This window comes from Gracilinanus agilis, chromosome 5 (genome assembly GCF_016433145.1).
Source record: "Gracilinanus agilis isolate LMUSP501 chromosome 5, AgileGrace, whole genome shotgun sequence".
Lineage (NCBI taxonomy): Eukaryota > Metazoa > Chordata > Mammalia > Didelphimorphia > Didelphidae > Gracilinanus > Gracilinanus agilis.
In genome coordinates this window covers 197,632,907-197,657,350 of record NC_058134.1, presented here as the reverse complement: position 1 = coordinate 197,657,350, position 24,444 = coordinate 197,632,907, and the positions used below count along the sequence as shown (strand labels likewise).

The window sequence follows — 24,444 nt, the reverse complement described above, 5'->3', positions numbered from 1 at the left end:
GCAGTAAGGGTTTTGCTTGAAGCACTGTCCTCTTCTCTTGTTCTTTCCTTAAATGCCACACCACACAGGATCCAGGGGAAAACAGGATGCAAGGTCTTTGTTCTGAGTTCTCCCAGGCTGGCAACAGTTTTTGCCTACCACTAATGGAGTCCACACACAGAACACAGATAGACTTCCTCCTCCTTCATTCCAACTTGGAATTCCCAGCTCCAGCTCCTTCCTGCTAGGTACTTCCTAATCAATATATAATTAATACCTAATAACTAGCTAATCTAATCTTACTCATAACAGTAGAAAGGAGAAAGAGTATGGAACTTGTTATTTCTTTAGAACAGGAAAACATGAGAAGAGTTTATAAACATGGAGGAAATAATGGGGGAAGTAAGCATCAAATGAACTTTTTTTTTCTCGAATAGACAAAGAAGGGTTAAATACACCCACATAGTTTGTTGTAAAAATACATCAAACTCAACAGGGAAACAAACAGAGAAGATGAAGGAGTGGGTAGAAGAATAATATCAAGGAGAAAATAGTTCCAAGTAAAATAAATTTTCTGATGCTAGAGGAACAAAAAATGAGGAGAGAGGAAAAAAGAAAAGAAAAAGAACAAAGATTTAAGCAGAAGTCTTAGATGGTCTCTTATAGAGGTAAAGAATGGCTGAATGTGGGACAGATAGGTGGCTCAATGGAAAGAGACCCAGGCCTGGAGACAGGATGCCGTAGGTACAAATCTGGCCTCACAAACTTCCTAGTTGGGTTATGTAGGAAGGGGATTATCAGATAGTGGGGGTGTGATCTAAAGACCCCCACTTATCTGGAACACCTGGGCCAAAGTTGCTTACTCCCCCCTCCCTACTAGGAAGACTTTTTGAGGGTATAACTTGGATGGGGGCTCCCCAAACTGGAAGGGTGGTAAAGGAGATGATGGAGGAAGGTGTTAGGATTAGTTTGAATCCTAAATGACTCTGTCCAATGTTCAGAGCCACTAAAATCTTGACAAACCTCCCCCCAAGCACTTTCCAAAAGTTTTTTCCTCAAGATGGAGTCGTGTGTTCTAAAACCTCCCTTCAGCCACCCAACAAATATTTCCCCCCTCAAGGACTCTACTCCAAACTCTAATCAATGTAATTAATATAGCTGAACAGGGATTTATTGTGAAGATAAAGTACTTGGGGTTCAGGGAAAGGGAAGGATGTGGGGAACCAGGAATGAGGGTAAAAGGAATAGACTTCACTAACAACTATGAACTTCTCCCTGGGGAAAGCACTGGATCTTCTTTGTGGCTTGATCTCAGTACTAGTCTCTCACCCCCTATAATCTCTTAATCACTATACAATAACCTAATATAAAAGGGGAGTAACAGGAATAAACGAATCAAGTAGGATCAGGGAAGGGTCCCCCCTTTGAGCCCACTCCCCCAGAAGTCCAGGCTCTCCCGACAAAATGGAGAACTGCTGTTCAATGTTTTCTTTGTTGGTAAAGGAAGCTTGCAGAAATGAATGATGGCAGTTGTGATCTCCACTCAGTCTCAAATATAGAGGTACAGAGGAACCAGATTCTCTCCAAATCCACCACTCCCACCTCCCTTGATCCAACTCCCCAGTCCAGAGCTGGAACAGGAGTGGAGTGACAGTTGGAAGTCCTTCTTTTCTGATCACAACTCCCATATCCTAGCTCTTGTGTCTCTTTTGCTTTGGAACTGATACTATCAATTCTAACTTAGAAGATAAGGGTTAAAAAAAAAAGACTAAAGAAATTGTGGTATATGAATGAATGAAATAGAATATTACTATATCATAAGAAATGATGAAAGAGATCGTTTCAGAGAATTCTGAATGAAGAATGAAATGAACAGAACCAGACAAAATTTGACAAGGGTAGAAACATTGTAAAGAAAAATAATTTTGAAAGACTTAAAATCTCTGATTAATGCAATGCCCCACCATATGTCCTGAGACTCTATGGTGAAGCATTTTACTTTTCTCCTGACAGAAAGGTGATGGACACAAAGTGCAGAGATACATTTTTTGACAATGTCACTCTGTGGATTTATTTTGTCTGACTCTGCTTATTTGTTACAAAAGCCTCTTTTCTTTCTTCCTTTCTCTCAGTTTTTTCCCTATTTTTTATTGTCATGAAAAACACACTTCCATATTGGTCATTGTTGTATGAGAAAACTCATACGTAACCAAAACCCCAAAAAAAAACTGTACATATACTCATAAAAGATGACTCCAACAGTTTTTTCTCTGGAGATGAATATCATTCCCCATCATGTCTTCTCTCAGTTTTCATTAAGGGAGAAGAATTTGGGGGATCAGTAGTAATACTAATGCCCCTCCATGAAAGAGAGTCGTACTAACATTTTTTAATGTGCAGAAAAAAATATAAGGAAGTTCAAAAGTTCACATAATCAAGCAGGACAATCTTCAAAGTGACCTTTGGAATGAATGATGTGCTTTAAAAAAAAAGTAAGTGGAATGAAATGGAGATTCATAGTTTCATATAGAATTTTTATTACTACTGTGGGTATGGAAATCCCTTTTTCTCTTTGTATTTACATTCAGAATATTTTTTTTAAAGAAAAAAGAAAGTGGAGGGGTGTGCTTGAGATTATCTTGGAACATATTCTCAAAGTGGTAAGCAAATGAATGCTCTCTTTTCTTTGTCTTTTTCTATATCAGAATCTTTATAGGATCAGCCATGTGACTCAGTGGACAATGCGCTAGGCCTGGCGACTGGAGGTTTGGGACCAAACCTGGCCTCAGAAACTTCCTAACTGAGTGACCTTGGGTAAGTCACTTAACCCCAGTTACCTAGCCTTTACTGCTCTTCTGCCTTAGAACCAATACACAATATTAATTCTAAGACAGGAAGTAAGGTTTAAAAAAAAAAAAGAAAGAAAAGAAAAAGAATCTCAATAAATCACCATCCGGTAAGCACCTACTATGTGCCATGCACTGTGCTAAGCACTGGGGCTGCAAAAGAGGCAAAAGACAGTCTCTGCCCTTAAGATTACAATCTAGTGGAGGAGGCAACATGTAAATAAATATATAGAAAGCAAGCGATATATACAGGATAAATAGGAAATAATTAACTAAAGGAAGGTGGTGGTGGTTGTCCTTTGTACTCAAAGAGGATCAAATTCTATCATTGGTGATGGCCCATGAATTGGATTTAAGGGAAGCAGAGTGGCACAAAGTCATTATCAGTCTCACTTTTTCTTCCAAAGTCATTGAAGTCCAGTGGCAAGACAAAAAAAGACTGGTGATGGTCCAAGATGCAGTAGATGACCTTGGTGTCTTCAATGTCTTAACAAGCTCAAAGCACTCCATAACACCCACTTCTAATGCCTTCATGCAGTTGAAACAAATTGTTTTTACAAACTGATAGTATCCATAACATAAATTCAAAACCAGAACTAATGAACACTGTAAGAGGGGAAATTAGATATTTAATTAAGGTGTGGTCACCAGGAATCAATCAGATTAGCTTGGTTCCATAATTAAAAATAGACCCAAGTCAAGATGCCTTTTATAGAAGTGTATTTACAATTAGGAAGGTTGAAGGTAGGGAAATAGAGAGAGAGAAACTCTGGCCCGGACCACCAGAGGTCTGGGCCAGGTGAGAATTTAGAGGTTAGTTAAACAAGGTTACTAGCCGCAAGACTTTTGACAATTAAAGAGGCAAGGAAGCCTCTTTGAGGGTAGAGACTCCAGAAACGCCAAGGGAGGAGAAAGAGAGTCAGCCTAACTTACCCATGTGACAATTCAGAGGGAAGCCACCTGAGGTCTCAGCAGAGATCCTTCAGCATCAAGTTCAAAGTGCCAACTGCCTCCACAGGAAGTTACCATCATATTTGAAGAATAGCATCTTCCATCACTTCCTGCACTCACCTCTAATTTCAAGGGGACAAATGGCAGCCTCAACACTGTTTTGGACTGCCCAAAGGACAGTCCCTTGTTCTTGATTTGTTACTTATTGTCATATGTGGGTAACTAATCTCCTCCCCACTAAGTTGGGTGGGATGACATTATCTCTGATGACTAGAGTCTAACTATGAATGAAGATGAGCTGATTCCATTTACACAACACCTAGCCAGCAACCCAGAGCATCTTGAACTCTTGGCATAAGAGACTGGTTCATTGTAACTCTCTTGTTCCTATTCAATCTCTAGATCTTCTTTAATGTCACTACTATAGGTACATATGGATTTTTGGACTCTTTGATGATACTATTGACCTGCAATTCGTTCTTTCAGATGATTTCTGAGATCTTCTGTCACAGATAGGGGAATTTTCTGTGATTGCTTTCAAAAATATTAGAACTTAGTAAAGCATATTCTATGAGCTGCTCCTTGAGTCCTACCCTTGCAGTAAGAAAACTTCTTGAACTCCTACTAAGTTTCTCCCTCAACTAGTTTCTTTTACTCTTCAGGCACAAGAGAACCATCAAAGTCAAACTTCTCTGAATCTATCCCTGAGATTGTGAAATCACTGCAATGTCAATATGCCAAGAAAGCAAAAGTAGAGGAAGAAATACAGTGCATCCCCACCCCCACAACTGTATCAGAAGAATGCAAGACTAAATAATGATGGGAAATCAAAAGAGAAACTACAATAGATCAACTTTCTAGTCCAAGATCATAAATGCAACCCATAGGCAAATAACCTATGCCAGAGGAACTGTGTAGTAGAGATGGGCTGGGATCATGAACTTAGTTCTAGAGCCCTAAATTAGACCAGCAGTGTAGGGATGCCCAGAGCTTACCACAGACCTGGTCCTGGGTTCAAGTCAGTGACACAAGCTCTCTCAAAGGAGCCTGAAACAAGGTCTCAGTGCCTAGAGCTCTGAGCTAGAACAACAATGTGGTATACACATGAACAGAGTTCATCTGGGACTTAGCTCCCACCCTCCAGTCCAGTACTGCCCAGAGCACTGAACATGAGTTCATCCATGTTCAAGATCTTGGACTAAATGCTCATCCAAGACATCAAATTAGGGGTCTCCTGGATGGTCAGAATCAAAGTTCTCAGGTAAGCAAACAATACCACATTGCTTAGAGCAAATCATTAGAAGTAAACAACAACCTCCCCCTAAAAAAAAAAAAAGATAAAAGGCTATTATGATGCCAGAGATGCCCAAGACACAAACCTAGAAGAGAAGAATAACTTATGAATCATTTGCAAGCAAAACCCCTAAGAAAAAAGAGCTTAATTCACCCTTGCCTCTCAGATCACTTAGAATTCCTAGAAGAAATGGTACAAGTTTTTTAAAGAGTAAAAATGGATATTATAAATTAAATGAAAGCAACAGAAGAAAGAATTGGGTAAGAAATAAGCACTATGGAAGAGACAGTTGGAAAGAGCATTAATAGTTCAGCCAAGAGGTACAAAATTCTACTCAAATTACAAATTCCTGAAAATCAGAATGGATCAAATAGAAATTAATGACATCATGATATGAAAAGAAATATTAAAACAAAGTCAAAAGATTGAAAAATAGGAGCCAATGTAAAGAATATCATATGTAAAAAATCAAATCTGGAAAATATATCAAGGAGACATAATTTAAGAATCATTGAACTATCTGAATATTGTAAGGATAGGATTTGTAGAAGAGGGATGGGACAAAAGGAGCCAGAGAAGGAGTGGCTGACAGTTGGTGACAGTTGATGACAGTTGAGACCAGAAAGTAATTCTCCAAAGGAGTGGGAGGAGAGAAGAGGAGGACATCCCAGGTTGGATCCAGTCCTAAGGGCTTCCTGAGGATCTTCTTTGGAAATTGAAACCCTGATTCTCTGGTCAAAGGTATCCCATCACTTCTCACCCATCAAGACTTCAACCAAAGAGTGAGCTAAGTTTTTGGACTCCATTTTAGGAGTGATCTCTTAGTCGCTTTCCCCCATTACCCAACCTTGCTGAGAAACCCTTTCCAGTCTAACTTCCAGAGTGCCTAAGAGACAACAAGGGAAAGGGGAATCACAGCTTGGTCTGGCTGCCTCCATCTTGAAGCCAGATCACCCGCTGTGAAGTTGACTGACCTTGGGGGAGGCTTGTGTGAACCCTGCCCTCATTCAGAATCAGATTGAGGTATCACATATCTCATCTCATAGAGAAGCCAACTCCTGTGGGGTAGCACGACCATCCAGGTCACCCAGTTTTGGGGTGACAACCCCTCGAAGTCTCCCAGTGTATATTTGGCACAAGAGGAGAGCTAGAAGAGATTCTCACCTCATAGACTCTCTCTCTCTCCCCTCTTTCAAACATTGGCTCTAGCTCTCCATTATTATTACAATATATAACCAGAAAAGGGAAGTGATATCATATTTCAAGAAATAATGCAAGAAAATTGTCCAGATCTCTTAGAACCAAAGGGTAAAGTGAAAATAGGAAAAATTTACCACTCACCTACTGAACAAAACCCCAAAATGAAAACTCACAGAAACATTATAGACAAAATCTAGTACTTCTGGGTATTTTTTTAAAAAAGACAGAATAATTGCAAATAATAAGATAGAAAAAGTTCAAATACTGAGGAAACAGAGTTAGGATCAAATAAAAGCTGGCACTTCCCACTATACAGAAGTAGAAGGCATGGAAGATGTTCCAAAAGGTTGAAATGACAGGCTTAGAATCAAGAATAATTTACCCAGAAAAGTTGAATATTATCCTTTGGGGTTGGGGCAGGGGGAAACTTGACCTTTAATGAACTGGAGTTCCTAACCATTTCTAATGAACAACCCAGCCAAGAGCTGAATAGAAACTGAAATACAAACACAGGAGTAAGGAGAAACATAATATAAGATAAACACAAGCAAGCAGAAAAGATTATATAAGGATGTTTGCATTCTAGGTGTAGGACTAATACAGTTGGCAAACTACTAGTCCAATCCAGCATCAGATAGGTTATTGCAATAGAGATGCCATGTCTTGTGAAGAACCAGCCTAGCTGAGCAGTGGAGCAATTCATTCATTACTAATACCAAGCCCTGAAGTGAACTTTGAGAAGACTGTTTGGAGACAGAAGAGATAAAAGAGACACTGGGGCCCTACAGTTTGAGTTCTGAGTTGCCTTGACCAGGTTTTCCCTAGCAGCTGTATTGATGAAAGAAAGAAAGAAAGAAAGAAAGAAAGAAAGAAAGAAAGAAAGAAAGAAAGAAAGAAAGAAGAAAAAGAAAGAAAGCAGAAGAAAGTCGAGAGAAAAGGGTCTTTAATAATTAAAAAAAAGTTTGTGTCTACCCTGACTCCCAAACAAATGCTATGCAATTTTGTGGGAAAGTATGCCCCAGGCTTGGAGAGGGTAGTGGTAGAGGTGAGCATTTTGCCATGTCATTTGAGTAAAAGCCTTTTCTATGAGCTAATTAAGTCTATAAGCTGATTGTCAGTGGGAAAGTATACTAGTGGGACCTTGTGAAAGAGTATTAGAAGAATAATCCACCACAGGGTTACCCCTAGAACTCAAGGTACTGCTATTCTGGGACCCAAGTAGCAAATGTGAGTCTGACTAGAGAGGATGAATCTATACATGGAAATATATAAGTGAAATTATGTTAAACTCAAAATAGAATCCATTCACTGCTAATAACATAAGCATACACGTGTATATATATATATATATATAAAATGAACAAAAGAGTTTTGAAAGAATGTAATTAGAATGGAATTTTTAGTAGGTTATTTCTTGACCCTTCACAGAGTTCTACTCTGATACCTTACTATGACATGTAGGTAACACTGGTTCTCAAAGGCTATGTCAATAAAGCCTAAGCTCTAAAAGGTGCTACAATATTGGGAAGGTTTGAAGCACACAAGCCAAGCAACCCACCATGTCTGCTTTATAAAGAACCAGTCAGAGTAAATATGGAAAGGTCCATCACCAATAACCACTTGGTAACAAGTCTGTTGACCATGACAATACATGAAACCAAGAGAAATCCAAAAATGTCCCTCAATTTTGGCCAACCTCTTCCATTTATGCAGTATCAGTGGAGGGCATCCCCACCTTGGACTTTCCCCTAGGTCTTCAATTAACTTAGATATGCACCTCTCATTTCCACTCTGATAAGCTTTGGGTGATACCTAATCTTATCCATGGCATTCTACTGATCATCCCTTATACTCCCAACCTCAGTGAATTACCTCATTCCTGATTCACTGTCCCTCCCTTATCCTGTAACACCTGTTGTCAAAAGGGTATAAAAACCCCAAATCCCATCTCCTCAGGGAGACAGTGTTCCATTTGCACACTGTCTCCCAGGCTTTTAACATGGCTTCCAAATTAATAAATTTCTCTTTTTATTTTTAAGCTAAGTTTTGGAGTCTTGCATTCTTGCAAAGGGCAACCTGTCCTGAACCTGGGGTTCCTCCTCAAAGTTCTCCCACAACATTATCATGTAGAACATTTTTTAATATAGGCAAATACATTCTTAATAGCTCTTACCCAAGAGCTTAACTATCCCTGGTTGAATGAGTGGATAAGAACAATTTGTTCCAGTGGCCATGAAGACAAGTAGAAGCAGGTGCTGTGGAGCACTTGGAGCTTGGTCAGACATCAAATACACCTTAGTTATCCACTGCATCTTGAGCCATCACCAGTTGTCCTGACTTTTGTCTTGCCACTGGTCTTTGATGACTCTGGAAGAGAAAGTAAGACTTGATTACTTTATGAAACTCTACTTCAATTAGATCCAATGCATGTTCAAGTCAAGATATCACCCATCCTCTTTGAAAACCAAGGACCAACAAGACCAGCAACTCTAGCCAATTCATGCTTTGTGTGCTAGAGTACAACTTCTCTTAATTCTAATGCATCACCCCTGTTAATTATTTCTTATTTATCCTGTGCGTAGGTTGTATATATTTGTTGGCATATTGTCTTTCCCATTGCTTTTAGGGTAGAGACTACCTTTTTGCCTTTTTTGTATCCCCAGCACTTAGCACAGTAGCTGATATACAGTAGGTGTTTAATAGATGTTTATCCATTGATTCGTCTTCCTGAAGAGATAAACCTAGCACATATTACTCTCCTAGAACAACTCTCAGAACCAACCCTTACTCTTAGCACAGTGCAGATTACAGGACCTGCCATCATCACCCCAAGTCCAATAGAGTCAGTAGAATCCAGGGGATCTCCAGGCAAAGAGAGTGCCTGCTGAGAGAAGTACATTAACATAACCAGAAGTCATTGGTGTTACTGAAATGTCAAATATATGACACACAAATTCTCCACATGTGGACCCCTCATGGGTGATATCCATGTAGTTTAATGGTAGTCAGGCAATAATCATTTACACTTATTGACCAAAGGACCCACTGATGGTATGTATATTTGTAGTAGTGTGTTCCCTCAGGCAATGTTCTATTGCAAACCTTATTACTATACACTCCCATTAAATTCCTTGGATTTGAATGAGTTTCATCCTCTGCCTGACCACAGGAAAAGTTTAAATGGCACTAGGGTTTTTGTGAGTTACTATTTTGAGTGGCCATAGATCCACAGAGTACCTAAAACCTCTAATAGCAATTCTGCAGGGGTTCTGTAGTAAATAAAATAATCCTGTAATAATAAATTAAACCTAGGTGGCTTGGGTAAAGTGAGGGAATGGGATAATTGGGGTAAAGGAGGATATCACCAGGTTAATAGCTGGGTCAAATCATAGTGGGTCCTTCCAGGTTTGGGAAAGGAAGCTTAAAACAAGGAGAGTATATAAAATGGATTTTAATAATTTTGGGGACAGGTAAGGAAAGGATTAGGTAATATAGCTTAGAGTACTAAGGATCCCCTCCCAAAGTCTGTTAGGGTACAACTACTCTGCAGGCTAAACTGACAGCTGCCTAATCTCAAACCAATCCAGCAACTGGATGGGGAACAGGTCCTGCTGTAGTTGTGGGGATCTCACAGATATCTCTTCAGCAGATGAGTTTCACAGATGTCCAGTTGTTACAGCTATTAATCCAAGCTTGGAGTGGAAGCTAGGATTATTGACATACAGAGTCCACCTCTGTAATGTCTCCCCTCAGCTGGACCTATCTCCAGCAAACCAGGTCTCTTATTTGTAGATGAACCCAGGTGATCAGGACACACACACACAGGAGAAAAAGCACCTTCCTCCCTCCAGGAGTTCAACTCCCTTCTCCTGTGTCCCCCACATAGAATTCTAAGCCAGTTCCTTGTCAATCAAATCTTACTAAGCTAAACTAAATATCCTTCTAACAGTTCTGGGGTTGAGATGAGAATATTACATAAAAGAAAGAATAAAATGTGAAAGTATGAGATCAATTGAGGCCCAATCTGATGTAGTTACACTAGCTATTGAAACAGTTAACATGAGAAATTAATAAAAGAATAAGAAAGGGATTTTTGCTGATATAAATCAATTATCACAAGGATGCCAAGAGAGCCAAAAAACTAATTCAGTGGGGACAGCTAGGTAGCACAGTGGATAGAGAATGTGGGCTGAAGTCCAGAGGACTTGGATTCACTGAGAAGTCTGTCTCTGGGCTGGCTCAGCCTGCTCCAGGAGGAGGTGGCCAGTCGTGGAACTTGTGCTTGTGTCTTTCTCTCTCTTTCTCTGGCCCACTTCTTGCTATCTAATAAATAATTACGAAATTAAAATCCGACATCCAGAGAATTTTAATCTCAACAAATGGTGACCACAAGTTGGGAATCTGAATTCCTGTTTGTTTTGTTGTTTGGAGGGGGGTTTTTTTGGCCCTTTTCTAAGCTGTTTTTTTCCACAAGGAGTGACTCATCTGTTGGGTAGGGATTTTTAAGATCTGGGTTCTTGAGAAGCTGAGATTCTGCTAAGGAGCAACTCTGAGTGAGATTCTTGTTCCTTGTACTTTTTGTATGTCTGTTCCTTTTGAAACAGGCCTCCTATAGGTTTGTGTGGATATTTGCCAATTATATTGTTTTCTTTTTGGTGGGATAGGGAGGAGTGAGTGTCAGCAAGAGAATAGGAATGGGAACGCACACGGTAAGAACCCTGTTCTTTACATAGGCTACACTTCTCATGGGAACAAGGACTACTGTCAATAGGGTCAGAAATAACAAAAAAAAAAAACATTAAGCTTTGTAAAAAAAAAAATGATTTAAAACTCTGATTATACCAGCTGGGGAACTGCATTGGTCTCATTTTGAGTCTTTTGATCTTAAGACACTGAAAGAGTTAAAATCAGCTATAGGAGAGAAATCCCAAAGAATTAGATGATTGATATCTCTAGGGCTCTAAGATAGCCCTCCACAAAGATTCAATTGATGGACATTTCTTCAATTTCCAATTCTTTGCCACCACAAAAAGAGGTGCTATAAATATTTTTGTACAAGGAGGTCCTTCTCCATCCACCCACCTTGCCTTTTTTTTTTTTTTTTAACTCTCTTTAGGATACAGATCTAAGAGAGGCATTACTCAATCAAAGATTATACACAGTTTGATAGCCCTTTGAGCATAGTTCCAAATTGTAAGGGCACGTTTCCTCTGAGAGAAGTGATAATTCTGCTTTACACAATTCATAGATTAAAAATAGCAAAAGACCAAGCACGGATCTCTGGCTCTTTCCTCTGGAGACCCATCTTTCAAGTTGACATTGAACTGTCAATGGCAACCATCTTTGAACTTAGCTATTTAAAAAGTTACAAATCTAATCCTATTATCAACTGGACCCATCTTTATGGTGTGTGTGTGTGTGTGTGTGTGTGTGTGTGTGTGTGTGGTGTGTAAGCATCAATAAGGGAACTCACATTGACAAACTCAATGCTTGAGTGTTTAAAAAAATAAGAGAACAAATATTTCGAAATGGGGGGAAGGAAGAACAAATTATTCTTATAATTAGGCCTCCAAAGGAGAAGATGATTTAAACATTAAGATATTGGGTAGAGAGTGACATGAACCTTATTCTTATCTATTTGAGTCAAGGGAAGACTTTTTAAACTTAATGAAAGCAGGAGAGTAGATTGGAACAGAGGAAGAGAGGTAGGCTGGGACAGTGTGAAAAGGAGGGTAGAGTCAGAAAAGGGATGATCTTAAGAAAAACAAACTACAGCTGTAGAAGGGTGATTAGGAAAGAAAGAGAACTGGCAAGACCCCAAAATTTGGGCGTGGGATGGGAGAAGGGAGATGCCCCACACCCTGCCCCCATGGAGAATGGTTGTTTTAAACAATATAAGCTACAGATATCTACTACTAATTTCATTTTTTTTTCTTTTCTTTTTTTCTTCTGAAGAAAGCTGGGAGGGAAGGAAAGAAATATACCAGGATCTTGTGGAAGAAAAAAATAAATAAAAATCATTAATGTGAATCTGGATAAATTTGCCAATAAAACAAAGGAGGATAGAAGAATGGATGAGAAAACGAAACTCAACAATTTAGTGTTTTTGTTTTTTACAAGGAACACACAACATCAAGATCTAAACAGAGTTCAAGTATGGGGACACAGTGGAATTTATTATGGCTCAGCTGAATCCAAAAGAGAAATAGCAATTGTGATCTGAGACAAGGCAAATGTATAAATATAGTTAAGAGAAACAAATTAGGAAACTATATGATTATTGTTCCATTTTTTTCCCCCAGATCTTTGATTGCCCTGGAATAAGGAAGCCTCTATCAATGTAAATCAGCACCTACTCCACAATTTACTCTCAGTTGCCTAGGGCACCGATAAGTGAAGTAGCTTCCCCAGGATCACATAGCCAACTAAGTGTCAGAGTTGGACTTCCACTCCAAGAATGGATTCACCGAACAATACTCCTTTTCTATTACTCCACAACAAATGACAAATAAAAGGAATCAAAGAACCTGGTATAAACTTTGAATTGAGGAGAAAAGAGCACTAACTTTTTTTTAACATTCATTTAAAAAATTTTTTGAGCTATGAATTCTTTCCTTTCCTCTCCCCCTTCTTCACCTATTGGAAGGCAAGAAATGTGATATTAATTATACATATGAAATCATGCAAAACATATTTCCATGTTACTCATACTGAAAAAATGAGAAAATTAAAGAAAGTTTAAAAATTATGCTTCAGTCTGTGTTCACACTTCATCAGTTCCTTCTTTGGAGGTGGATAGCATTTTTCTTCAGAATTGTCTTGAATCATTATATTGATCAGAATAGTTTAGTCATTCACAATTGATCATTGCGCAATATTGCTGTTACCTTGCACAATGTGCTCCTAGTTCTGCTCACTTCATTTTGCATCAGTTCATATAAGTCTTCCCATGTTTTTCCTGAAACCACCCTACTCACCATTTCTTATACCACAATTGTATTTCATCACAATTTCTTCACTTGATGGGCATCCCCTCAATTTCCAACTCTGCTACCACGAAAACAATTTCTATAAGTATTTTTTTGTACAAATAGCTCCTTTCCCTTTTTCTTTAATCTCTTTAGTATATAGATCTAATAGTGGTATTGCTGGGTCAAGCAAAGGGTAGGAACAATTTTATAGTCCTTTGAGCATAGTTCCAAATAGTTTGGACTAGTTCATAACTCCACCAACAATGAATTAGTGTCCTAATATTTCCACATCCCCTCCAATATTTGTAATTTTCCTATTCTATCATAATAACCAATATGAGAGGTCTGAGGAGAACCTCCACAAACCTTCTTTTAATTTGCATTTCTCTGCCAGCACCTAAAACTAAGAACAAACAACGCAGAACAGAAACCTGAGGCTAGAAGAAACCATGGAGTCAAGGGGTAAGAGGGAGAGCAGGGGAAGGAAGTCCTTTCCTCCCTCACTGGTTTAGATCATGGCACCCACACTGTGGTGAACTGTCATCTTTAGTCTCCATTTAAAGAATGGAAAACATAGGGAAGAAAGTCTGAAAGAAATTAGCTCATTCTTATCAGTGTGAGTTAAGTGGAGTTGTTTACACTTTTGGTGATTAGATTTAAGAAAGGACAAGATAGATTTAATCTCATTATCACACTATTTATAATCACACAGTGGACCAAAAGGTGGAGAAGATGCAAGGTCCTACTGTGTTTATTATTTGTTGACCATAATAAAGCACTTGATTTGGTAGAGCAAAATGCCACCTGAAAACCTCCCAAAGTATGTCCCATGTGTATGTCAAAGACTCTTTAAAAGATGATAATGTTAGAGGTAACTCTATTCATTAGCCCTTTGATGATTAATATCAATGTTAGCATTGCTTAATGGCTAAAACTCATGGAATGTTCCAGTCTCTAAAGAATTAATATTGATGATCTCTCAAAGGGCAACAGAGGGTATATTGTGGGCATGAGTGGTGGCAATACATGACCAATCAAGAATAATTTTTCTTTAATGGCAAATGATCAGAAAAGAGAGGAGTACAATCAAGTGATTTGGGGAGCAAGGAAAGAATAGCCACCTAAGTGTACACATACTCCAGGACTGTCTATAGAAGTAGGAGAGGGCTTCCAAATCATTGGGTGACTGTCCTATGGGAGATTTATGGTAGGTGTTATAGAGAAAGTATAGATTAAGGTTGTTAGCAAAGAGCAGACTTTGCCTGGCAAACCAGCAGGAGCTTGAAAGTTCCAAACTTGAAATCCTAGTAGAGGAGACACTTTCACACAGAGACTCTGCATTTGGCAATTGTGAAATGGGTAAGCACCTGTCTGGTGAGCCTGTGTGTGGTTTTGGGATCTCAGGACTTTGGAATTGTGCCTTGAACATTGAATACAAATCTTCTATCAAGACTGCAAAAGAGTAGGTTGAGAAAGGATTTTTCTGTGGTGGTGAACATACACAGAAAATTCCATCTCCCTCACTTTGCAAATTGGATTATCTTGTTGTTTAACCTGTGTTCCTGGGACAAGCTGAGACATCTAGACAACAGCCAAAGGACAGCTGTGTGAGATACCCTTAACCCAGACCAGCCAGCCCTTGCCCTAGACTGTCTGCTGTAGGTTTAGTGATTAGAGTAGCCATATCCAACCCTCCAGTCCCTGTCAGTTAACCCTTAGATCTAAGTGGTAGGTTTCTCCTACTTCTCATCACTCCCTGTCCTAGTTTTGTTAATAAAACCCTGTTATACAGACCTTCCTTGTATCTTCTTTCCCAAATACCTTTATTGACAACAAGAACTCACTGTGATGTAAAGCTGTTTCCCTGGTTTTGTTCATCTATCTATTATCTAGTTATTCCCCAGCTTAGTGTGTGTTATCTGGATGTATTTCCCTTTAGTCAGTTAACTCTCCACTTCACCCCACTTGATTGAGGGACTAATTTAAACCCCCAGCATAACATCCACCATAAAAGGGACACAGGATTAGAAGGCAGGGATGGGTGGCCATTTGCATCACTAGAGAGAGGATCCACATCATTGAGATTTCATCATCGAGATTTCATCATCAGCTAAACATTAAATAAAAACAAATTTGGCAAAAATGGAAACTACTCAAAAAAGTAAACCTGCTCAATTTCATACTAAAAATATGAATCATAAAAAACTTCCTACAACTCCCTCACTCTGAATGTTGACTTCCAGGCACTATTTTTTTCCTGAAATAATTTAAAAAAAAAAAAAAAGGCAAAAAACCCTCTCACTCCTTTATAGCTCCATGATGGCATCATTGGCTCAGCTGTAATTTGACTCCCATATGCACACATCCCCAATATGGATCCACATTCTCTTTATCATGCCTCCATTTCCAGCATTCATCTTTTTCATGATACCCATGGGATAAAAGGTCCCCATGGGCTTCCAAGAAAACATTTAAAATATTTTTTTAAACCCCAGGTTCACATTTAACAGAAATTTTGGATCCTGATTTGGGATCACTCTTTACTCAAATTTTGGAGAACCCTCTCTCCATTTCTTTCTTTTTCTCCTTTCTTCCTCTTTCTTTTCTTTCTTTTTTCTTTCTTTTTCTATCTTCCTTTCCTATCTTCCTTTCTTATATTGACTTTAGCCACCCTGCCACACTATTTCCTATGCCTCAAAATTTCTGATCATCTCCTGCTTCCTTACCCCCTTGATTCCCCTGGACTTCACCTCTGCTTCTGTTAGATCTTAACTTCTCTGATACTTTAACATTTTTTTTTAAGCCCTTACCTTACATCATGGAGCAAATACTGTGTATTGGCTCTAAGGCAGAAGAGTGGTAAGGGCTAGGCAATGGCAGTTCAGTGACTTGCCCAGGGTCACACAGCTAGGAAGTGTCTGAGGTCAGATTTGAACCCAGGACCTCCCATCTCTGGGACTGGCTCTCCATCTACTGAGCTACCCAGCTGCCCCACTTAGTACCAATTCCAAAATAGGAGATAAATTTTTTAAAAATAGTAAACAGGCATGATTGACTTTCTGTCAATCATTTCCCCTTTCCTTCAGCTCCATTGGGATTCTGTGATCCTGGTTCTGAATTTTTATGAAAGTATGAGGAAAACACTTGAGTTGAGGTGGAATCACATTTTATTGTGGCTGATTATTGAATATTAAGAATGATTTGTTAAATATAACTGTGAATGGAGGGAGAAGGTAGGAAGGGGAGGAAAATGGTGCCTCTATCAGTCACCATTCCTGTCTTGTAACAACCAGCAAGCCTCAAGACTGAGGGCAAGAGAGTCCTTTCTGGGATATTCTTCATTCTTGTAGGATTAGGTAATAGTCAAAGGAATGACATAAACTAATAGAAAGAGGACTCCAAAGATAAGTGTAGCCATAATGGAATATATGGTTGGATATCACCAACCAAGTGCCATTATGATGGACGAATACATTCTGACAGATATTTCAGAGCCAACCTCAGGGTTCACCCTCACCACAAACATTCCAATCTCACTCCCCACAGTTACAATGAACACTGGGCATATCGTGAGGGAGGACCATGGTCTGGTCATGCCAATCCAAAGAGAAAGTGGGTGAGATAAGAATGGATTAATCCTCGTCAGAGATCCTATTTTCTTGCATGGTCTTCTCAATCCAGGAAATGTAGTTCTTGACTTTAGTGTAGATCCCATAAGTACCACATTTGGGCCCCCAGGACACCAGGCCAGCCACATAGAATTTGGAGTTCTTCTCAGTGGGGTCCTGGATAGCAAAGGCTCCACCACTGTCCCCTTCACAACTATCACTCCCTTTCTGTCCTCCAGCACAAATCATGTTATCAGTAAAAGTGAGGGTGCTGGTATCTACTCTGGAGTCTTCGTTCTTCACTGACCGACACTTTTCCAGGGGGACCACAGGTAACCTTGTCCCTCTAAGAGAAGCAACTTTAATAGGTCTCTCTGTTCTGCCCCAGCCTGAGATCATTCCCAGGGTTCCAAAATGGGGGTCGTACTCGGGTGAACGACCTGGCAGGCATATGGGGGAAACATTAGGCCCCAATTTCACTGGGTCTTTTAGGCGCACCAGTGCAATGTCATTGTCAAAATTCTTCCTTGACTTGAGCTCACCAAGGGGCTCCCAGCCGGGATGGATAAAGACCCCATCGGCAACGAGCATCTGGGCCCCCTGCAGAGCTGAAAAATGGACTGCGCTGGTTCCCATGTACATAATAGGTTGGTCATTCCCTTCCACGACGTGGGCAGCAGTTAACACCCAATGTTCATCAATGAGGGCTCCACCAGCTCTTGGATTCTGAAAGAACACTTGCCAGGGAAAACTGCCGATGTCTGCCAGCACACCTCCAAAAATCCTCTGGGTTCCTGCAAATTCCAGACGGGGGACTCCACAGACTAGAGGGAAAGAAAAATAAGTTGGCAGAGGACTATTAAAAAGAAATTGGCCTCAAACTGATGCCCAACCATTTATCTTATTACCAATCTTTCCAGAAGACTCCTCAGACCCTACATTTAATCTGCTGATTCAGGTAGATTCACAGGCTGGGTTTCACACAAACTGAAAGTACTATGTATGACGTGCCATCACTGACAACTAACACAGGAGAAAGGAGCTGCCTCCCCACCACAGTCTTGACTCCCAGTGACTCGATGTGAAGCATTTTCATCTCCTGACCAGCCCTGACTAGAGCTTGGTTCCTTTGCCAAAATATAGCTCAGCTGAGGATGCAGTGAAGCAATAGGAGCTGCCTTCTCTTGGTTGGAAGTAAAGTCCCTTTACCTTTTACTCACTATATCAGCTGATGACCATCATCTAAACCAGTGGTTCCCAAACTTTTTTGGTCTACCGCCCCCTTTCCAGAAAAAATATTACTTAGCCCCCCTGGAAATTAATTTTTTAAAAATTTTAATAGCAATTAATAGGAAAGATAAATGCACCTGTGGCCATCACCGCTCCACTGGATCACTGCAGCACCCACCAGGGGGCGGTGGTGTCCACTTTGGGAATCACTGATCTAAACTCTTCCCCGCCTATTCTGGCTGGATTCACATGTCCTTTGCCCTGAGTTCAAGAAAGGAAGGAATGTGTACTGTGGACTCTGGGAGCCACATAGGGAGTCCATAGCTGTGGCACAGCATTTCTGCTCTAGAAAAGTTCACCTAGGCCATACGATTCCTTGGGGGCAACTTTTTTTTTTTTATTTTAAACCCTTAACTTCTGTGTATTGACTTATAGGTGGAAGAGTGGTAAGGGTAGGCAATGGGGGTCAAGTGACTTGCCCAGGGTCACACAGCTGGGAAGTGTATGAGGCCGGATTTGAACCTAGGACCTCCTGTCTCTAGGCCTGGCTCTCAATCCACTGAGCAACCCAGCTGCCCCTATCTTGGGGACAACTTTAGTGAAACTTTGGACCAAAAAACTTCAGTATTACTCAGCCTGAGCCTCTATATATTGATTTTACACATACTACTAATTACCTGACCCTGTTGAATTATACATGGATTTGTTTACTTCTCTTTTCCCTTGTAAATAAACTGAGAAAATGCACTTTTTGTGGTTTCAAGTATGTAGAGACAGGATAGTAGGGGAAAAGGGATCTGGGCACAAGAATTGGACACATAGACATAGAGTCAGAGAAAGAAGGATTTTGACATTTGACATTTTAACATTTTGACATTAGCAGCTCTATTAATGCTAAAGAAGATCCAAGAGGCATCAGTGAGAAACTTATGGTCCAGAGTTCTATCCTTAACAATCTCACCATAAATGTTTATATCTAGATTTTTCTGTGGAAAAATTAGTCTATCCACCTGATCTAATACCTGATTATGGCTTTTTTGTACCTTTACAATCTAGCTCTGAGTCTTTATCCGGAGGTTCTTAGTCTGACATTGGTAAACTTGGATTAAAAAAAAACTACATCTCTATTCCAAAAGAATTGGTTTCCTTTGTAATTCTAAGTATTTTATTTTATGTATTTAAAAATATAAGCTTCACTGGTTTGTGACACAAAAAAGTTGAGAACTTCTGCCTAGACAGTCTTACCAAACTTACACTAAACTTACACTAACTCTAATCTTGATTTTGAATCCACCACTTACCCATACTAGGTGACATCTAGATTTAGGTCTGGGATGGCCCACAAAGGCCCTCTAGTCCAAACCCTGCATTGTACAGATGAGGAAACTGAGACCAGGGAAGTGAGTTCCATTTGTTCAATGTCACCCAAGATAGTATGGACATCAGAAGTGGGATTTTTACCCAAGTCCACTTAACCTCTCTGTGTCTCTGATTCTTCAACTGTAAAATGGAGATAACAATAGCATCTGTTGTACAGAGTTCTTGTGAGGATCAAATGAGAATATTTGCTAAAAGCTCTTAGCACAGTGCCTGGCCTATAGTAGGTGCTACATCAATGCTAATTCTCTGCCCTTTCCTTCCAAGCTCTGGCTCCAAATCCAGCCCATTGTCCACCCCATTGTGATTCCCACAGACCCATCTAGTCTTAATCAGTTCCCAGAAGCCCTAGAATTCCCACACCTTAGCAGAACCACCATGCCACTGGTGGTCAGACTTCAGTGGTCCCAAAGTTGCTAGGCTTTCTCCCAAGAGGTTAATTCACTATAGCACCAACCGGCTCGTGTTCCCAAACTCTCTAGGAGTCACTGACAGGACCTGAGGGAGTCGGGGGAGCCAGGAGACCCTCTGCAGCTTCTTCAAGTAGCTGTGCTTAGACTCGATTCTTGCCCCCTCCCTCCACCACCACAGTTTCTCTCCAGAGCTGGCCCCAGTTACCTGCTACACACTCGGGCAGCTCCGTGCCCAGCTCCTGGTTCAGCCAAGTCCCATTGGCAGCGCAACGATATTCCCCTGAAATCGAAAAGGAAGGCGGAAGCCCTTCAGTACTAAACCTCTTCCTCAGAGCTCCAGGCTCCCTAGCCTAGGCACTATAAGGGCAAAGACCAGGGCACAAGCATCTGGACCTGCAAGGGGAGGGCTAAACATTCAACCTTCTGCAGATTCTGGCCTCAGAACAGGAAAATACTTAAAGATCTTTCTCTCCTACTACAGCAAGATGCAGAAGAAGGAGAGGCACTGTGTTGTTTTGTATTCCTAGGTCTTAGCACAGAGCCTGGCACATAGTACTTGTGTAAGAAATGTCTCTTTTGACTTGATCAACCATTCCTATGGGAGAATGATGTTCTAAGACATTGAAGAAAATAGTAATATAGTCAAGAACTCAGAGGATCAGAAGATCAGGTTTGTAGTTGGGAGGAATTTTTAACAGATTGAGTTTAATTCCCTCATTTTACAGATAAAGAAATGGAGGCAGAAAAAGATTAAATAACTTTCCCTGGGTCACATAGCTAGCAAACATCTGAGGCTCAATTTAAACCTATGTCTTTTTTTTTTTAAACCCTTACCTTTCATATACTGGGTATTGTTTCTAAGGCAGAAGAGTGGTAAGGTCTAGGCAACAATGGGGGTTCAGTGACTTGTCCAGGGTCACACAGCTAGGAAGTGTCTGAGGTCATATTTGAACCCAGGACCTGGGCCCGGCTCTCCATCCCCTGAGCCACCCAGCTACCCCCAAACCCATGTCTTTTTTTTTTTTTTAATTTTTATTTTGAATATTTTCCCCTAGTTACATATTTCATGTTCTTTCCCTCTCCCCTAAGTCCTCCCTATCCCCGCTTAGCCAACACACAGTTCCACTGGCAAACCCATGTCTTCTTTTTTTTTTTTTTTTTTTTTTTAACCCTTGTACTTCGGTGTATTGTGGGCAATGGGGGTCAAGTGACTTGCCCAGGGTCACACAGCTGGGAAGTGGCTGAGGCCGGGTTTGAACCTAGGTCCTCCTGTCTCTAGGCCTGACTCTCACTCCACTGAGCTACCCAGCTGCCCCAAACCCATGTCTTCTTGATCCTAAATCCAGTGCCTTATCCACATTCTCAGTAACTCCACTTTGCCCTTTAACTCCAAGGAAAACTTATCTTTTAACTTCTTTATTTTTACTGCTTCTCCCCCAATGGAAAAACCTACCAGTCCCTTCATTCTTCATGTTATAGTAAGGTTTGTTGCAGGTATATTGAATCACGTCTCCAAACAAGGTATTTTCTTCATCATTTACTTTCCCATTTTTAATGGGTTCAGGGGAGCCACAGTCCACAGCTACAAGGAAAAGTCAGAACTAGGGTTATGGGGATAACCACTGTCCCCCAGGAATCATTATGAAACCACCTCCAACTGTCTCTCCCATGGGGCTCCACTGCCCAGTGAAGTCTTCAGGTATCTCTGAGAGGAGCCTTCGATATTTACTCATCATGGGGTGTCCTATCTGGTTTTCCTTATGCTACCCCTATTGAAGGATCAAACACAGCCATTATCCCATTAGAGGTCTCTCCCTCTCACTGGTGTCTTTGGGGCGGGGGGGGGGGGGGGGGAACATTCTTGTAATAATCCCACTGTCCTTGGGTGTTCTACCCAGCCTGGGGGCAGTTCTGTCCTAGGGCCCAATGAAGTCTCTGTGTCTGGATGCCCAAGACCAAGCCATCTCCTCTTATGATCTGAGGAAGAGTAGTTTTATATCCTCAAACCCATTTTGGAGAATATCCCACTCTGTTACCTACGTTGGCATTGTAAGTTGGATTTACTCCACTGCCCATTATTTTGACAAGTAGAATAGAAGAATGTTGAGGTGACTCTTCCCTAAAGAATAACAAGAACCATCATTACTTAGGAGGGATGTGAGGAAGCCAAAGTACCAGAAGATGTCCAGTCCTGGTGTTCAGTGAGGAACCTTCCTTAACTTTCGCCAGGAGCGACCCAAAGCAGCCAAGAGACAGAGCTTCACAACTGATTTCAATTTGAAGTCAGGAAAGGGAATGCCAAATAAAGAAGCAAGGGGCTTTTCATAAAAGGAGAGATGAAATACTCAGAAGAGGCATGCTTGGGCTGCCCTGCTTGTAAAAGAAATGGCTGTGCCTTCTTTTGAAGCAGCCATGGAGAGTAAATACTTGGTAAAGAATTGGTTGTGATTGTCTTGAATGGAGGGAAGGGGGCAGGAGACAGGCCCCTGAAGGCAGCTTACCTCCACGACTTCAAACCCTTCCAGACAAGTTATTTTCACAGTATCCTTATACACATATTTAGCCTTTACAGGATCCTGAACAGAGTTGGCTGTGAATTCTTTAGGACACGGCATTGCTTTAGAAGGAAATGACAGCCACAGAAGAGAAAACACAAACAAATGAAAAGTTTAAGAATCATCTGTCTTCAAAATGATGTATTTCTCTGGTCTATTTGCTTTGTTTGTAAGATAGATAATGTATATAATATAATGACATATTTTTATAGCAATTAGCCCAAAGAAGCTATAGTCTACAACTATGAAGCACTTTTCTCACAACTCATTACCTCCAAAGGTAATTCTATTCTATTTTATTCTATATTCTATTATATTTCTCAAGTTACAGATGATGAAACTAAAGCCCAGAGAGGTTAAGTCTCTCTTTCTCTATCTCTCTGTCTCTCCCTCTCTCCCCTCCCATTCTCTCCACCCATTTTCTCTCTCCCCTTGTCCTTCTCTCTCTCCATTTCTCACTCTCTCCTTCTCTCTTTCCCTCTCCCTCTCTGTGTGATAATTAGATTAAGTCTACACTGCCCATCTTTAGATTTAATCACCAAAGATGAGAACATCTCCAATTTTGGGAGGTGTGTAACCTACGTGTGCTAGAGTGGGTGACAAATCAGAATCAAAGGACCACCTCCTAGGCATTCCTAAGAGAAGTGTCTGTTGTGATTGGACACACAAACTAGGAGGGAGGCACAGGAAGTGACCCCTTTAAAAGAGAGAGTTGAGTGAGTCAGAAGGTCTTCTGGGGCAGAGAGGTCTTCTGGAGAAGAAGGTCTTCTGGTGAAGGAGCTCTTCTGGTTCGTGGAAGAGTACTGGCTGGGACCCTGAAACCTTGGTGAGACCATTCTTAAAATCTTTCTTTGGAATTCCTCGTGGTGAGTTTAAAGACTGAATCTTCCTGAACTTCTCTTAAGGAAATGACCTTTCCCTTTAATAGAGACTCTGTGACTGAAGCCTTTGTTTTATTCACCTCAGGCCCCAGAGTTTGCATGCTACAGCAGCCGCCTCCCCCAAACCCCCCCCCCCACTTTCTTGGGTTAATTAGATCTACATGGATTAACTAAGGGAACGTAGCAATTTACCTACTGTGTTAGATTCTTATTTCCTTATTTCTTCTACCTCTTCTCAATTGTAAATAAATTTCCATAAAAGTCAATTTTGACTTGAGGCTATTCCCTAATTAGGGAAATTTCCCCTGGCAACCAACCTTTTAATATATTCAACCCAAGAAACCCCTTTTCCCCATTACATCAGTCTGTCTCTCTCTGTCTCTCTATCTCTGAGTCTCTCACTCTCTGTCTCTCTCTTTCTCTCTGACTTTCTCTTTCTCTGTCTCTCTGTGTGTCTGTCTGTCTCTTTCTGTGTGTGTGTGTGTGTGTGTGTGTGTGTTTCTATGCCTATATATCTATTTCTTCAGTTATTTGGTATAGGAATGTCACTTGAATGCAACCACCTATGGGAACAGCTTCCATGGTTACTCACGATCTCCATAGTAACGAAGTCTCCAGCCCTTTTTTTCCCCTGTTTGGTCAGTCTGGAAGACAATATCAAGAACATTGTCCCTGCTTTCAATCATTTGCTGCCCAGGGAATCCATTGCCACAATAGGGTCCAAACTGCTGACCTCCTGCTGTGAACTAGGAGGAAAAAATAAATGAGAATAAGTCAGGAGAGGCATAGAAAGGAAAGAAGGAAAAGAAGCAGATGGTAAGGCATAAAAAAATCTAGACATGGTATAACAGAGCCTATGCTACTTGCCATGTAGAAGAAGCTACAAAGGGGATAGCTGGGTAGCTCAATGGATAGAGAGCCAGGTCCAGGGTCGGGAGGTCCTAGGAGGTAAGGGCTTTAAAAAAAAAAAAAAAAGTCCTCCTAAGGGTTCAAAGCTGGGAATATACTTGTTATAATGAAGAAGAAGAAGGAGAAGGAGGAGGAAGAGAGGGAGGAGAAGGAGAAGGAGAAGGAGGAGATGAAAAAGAAAGGAGGAGGAGGAGGAGGGGGGAGGAGGAGGAGGAGGAGGAGGAGGAGGA

General features: G+C 40.7%; 2 protein-coding genes across 3 annotated transcripts in view; one reads left to right on the top strand and one right to left on the bottom strand.

Moving 5' to 3' along the window:
* Window positions 1-7,770, top strand: part of C1R (complement C1r) — a 41,084-nt gene extending 33,314 nt beyond the window's left edge. Inside the window, exon 12 of the mRNA XM_044679081.1 lies at window positions 7,732-7,770. Coding sequence (XP_044535016.1) covers window positions 7,732-7,770 — 39 coding nt within the window. The remainder of the gene's footprint in view (window positions 1-7,731) is intronic.
* An 8,620-nt stretch (window positions 7,771-16,390) lies between these two features.
* The window catches only part of C1S (complement C1s), a 13,444-nt gene continuing 5,390 nt past the window's right edge, over window positions 16,391-24,444 (bottom strand). For both annotated transcript variants that reach the window (XM_044678019.1, XM_044678018.1), the window contains exons 7-12: window positions 23,898-24,051; window positions 22,371-22,486; window positions 21,910-21,988; window positions 21,323-21,451; window positions 20,075-20,149; window positions 16,391-17,673 (exon numbers count right to left, since the gene is read on the bottom strand). In XM_044678019.1, coding sequence (XP_044533954.1) covers window positions 16,874-17,673; window positions 20,075-20,149; window positions 21,323-21,451; window positions 21,910-21,988; window positions 22,371-22,486; window positions 23,898-24,051 — 1,353 coding nt within the window. In that variant the 3' untranslated portion in view covers window positions 16,391-16,873. The remainder of the gene's footprint in view (window positions 17,674-20,074; window positions 20,150-21,322; window positions 21,452-21,909; window positions 21,989-22,370; window positions 22,487-23,897; window positions 24,052-24,444) is intronic.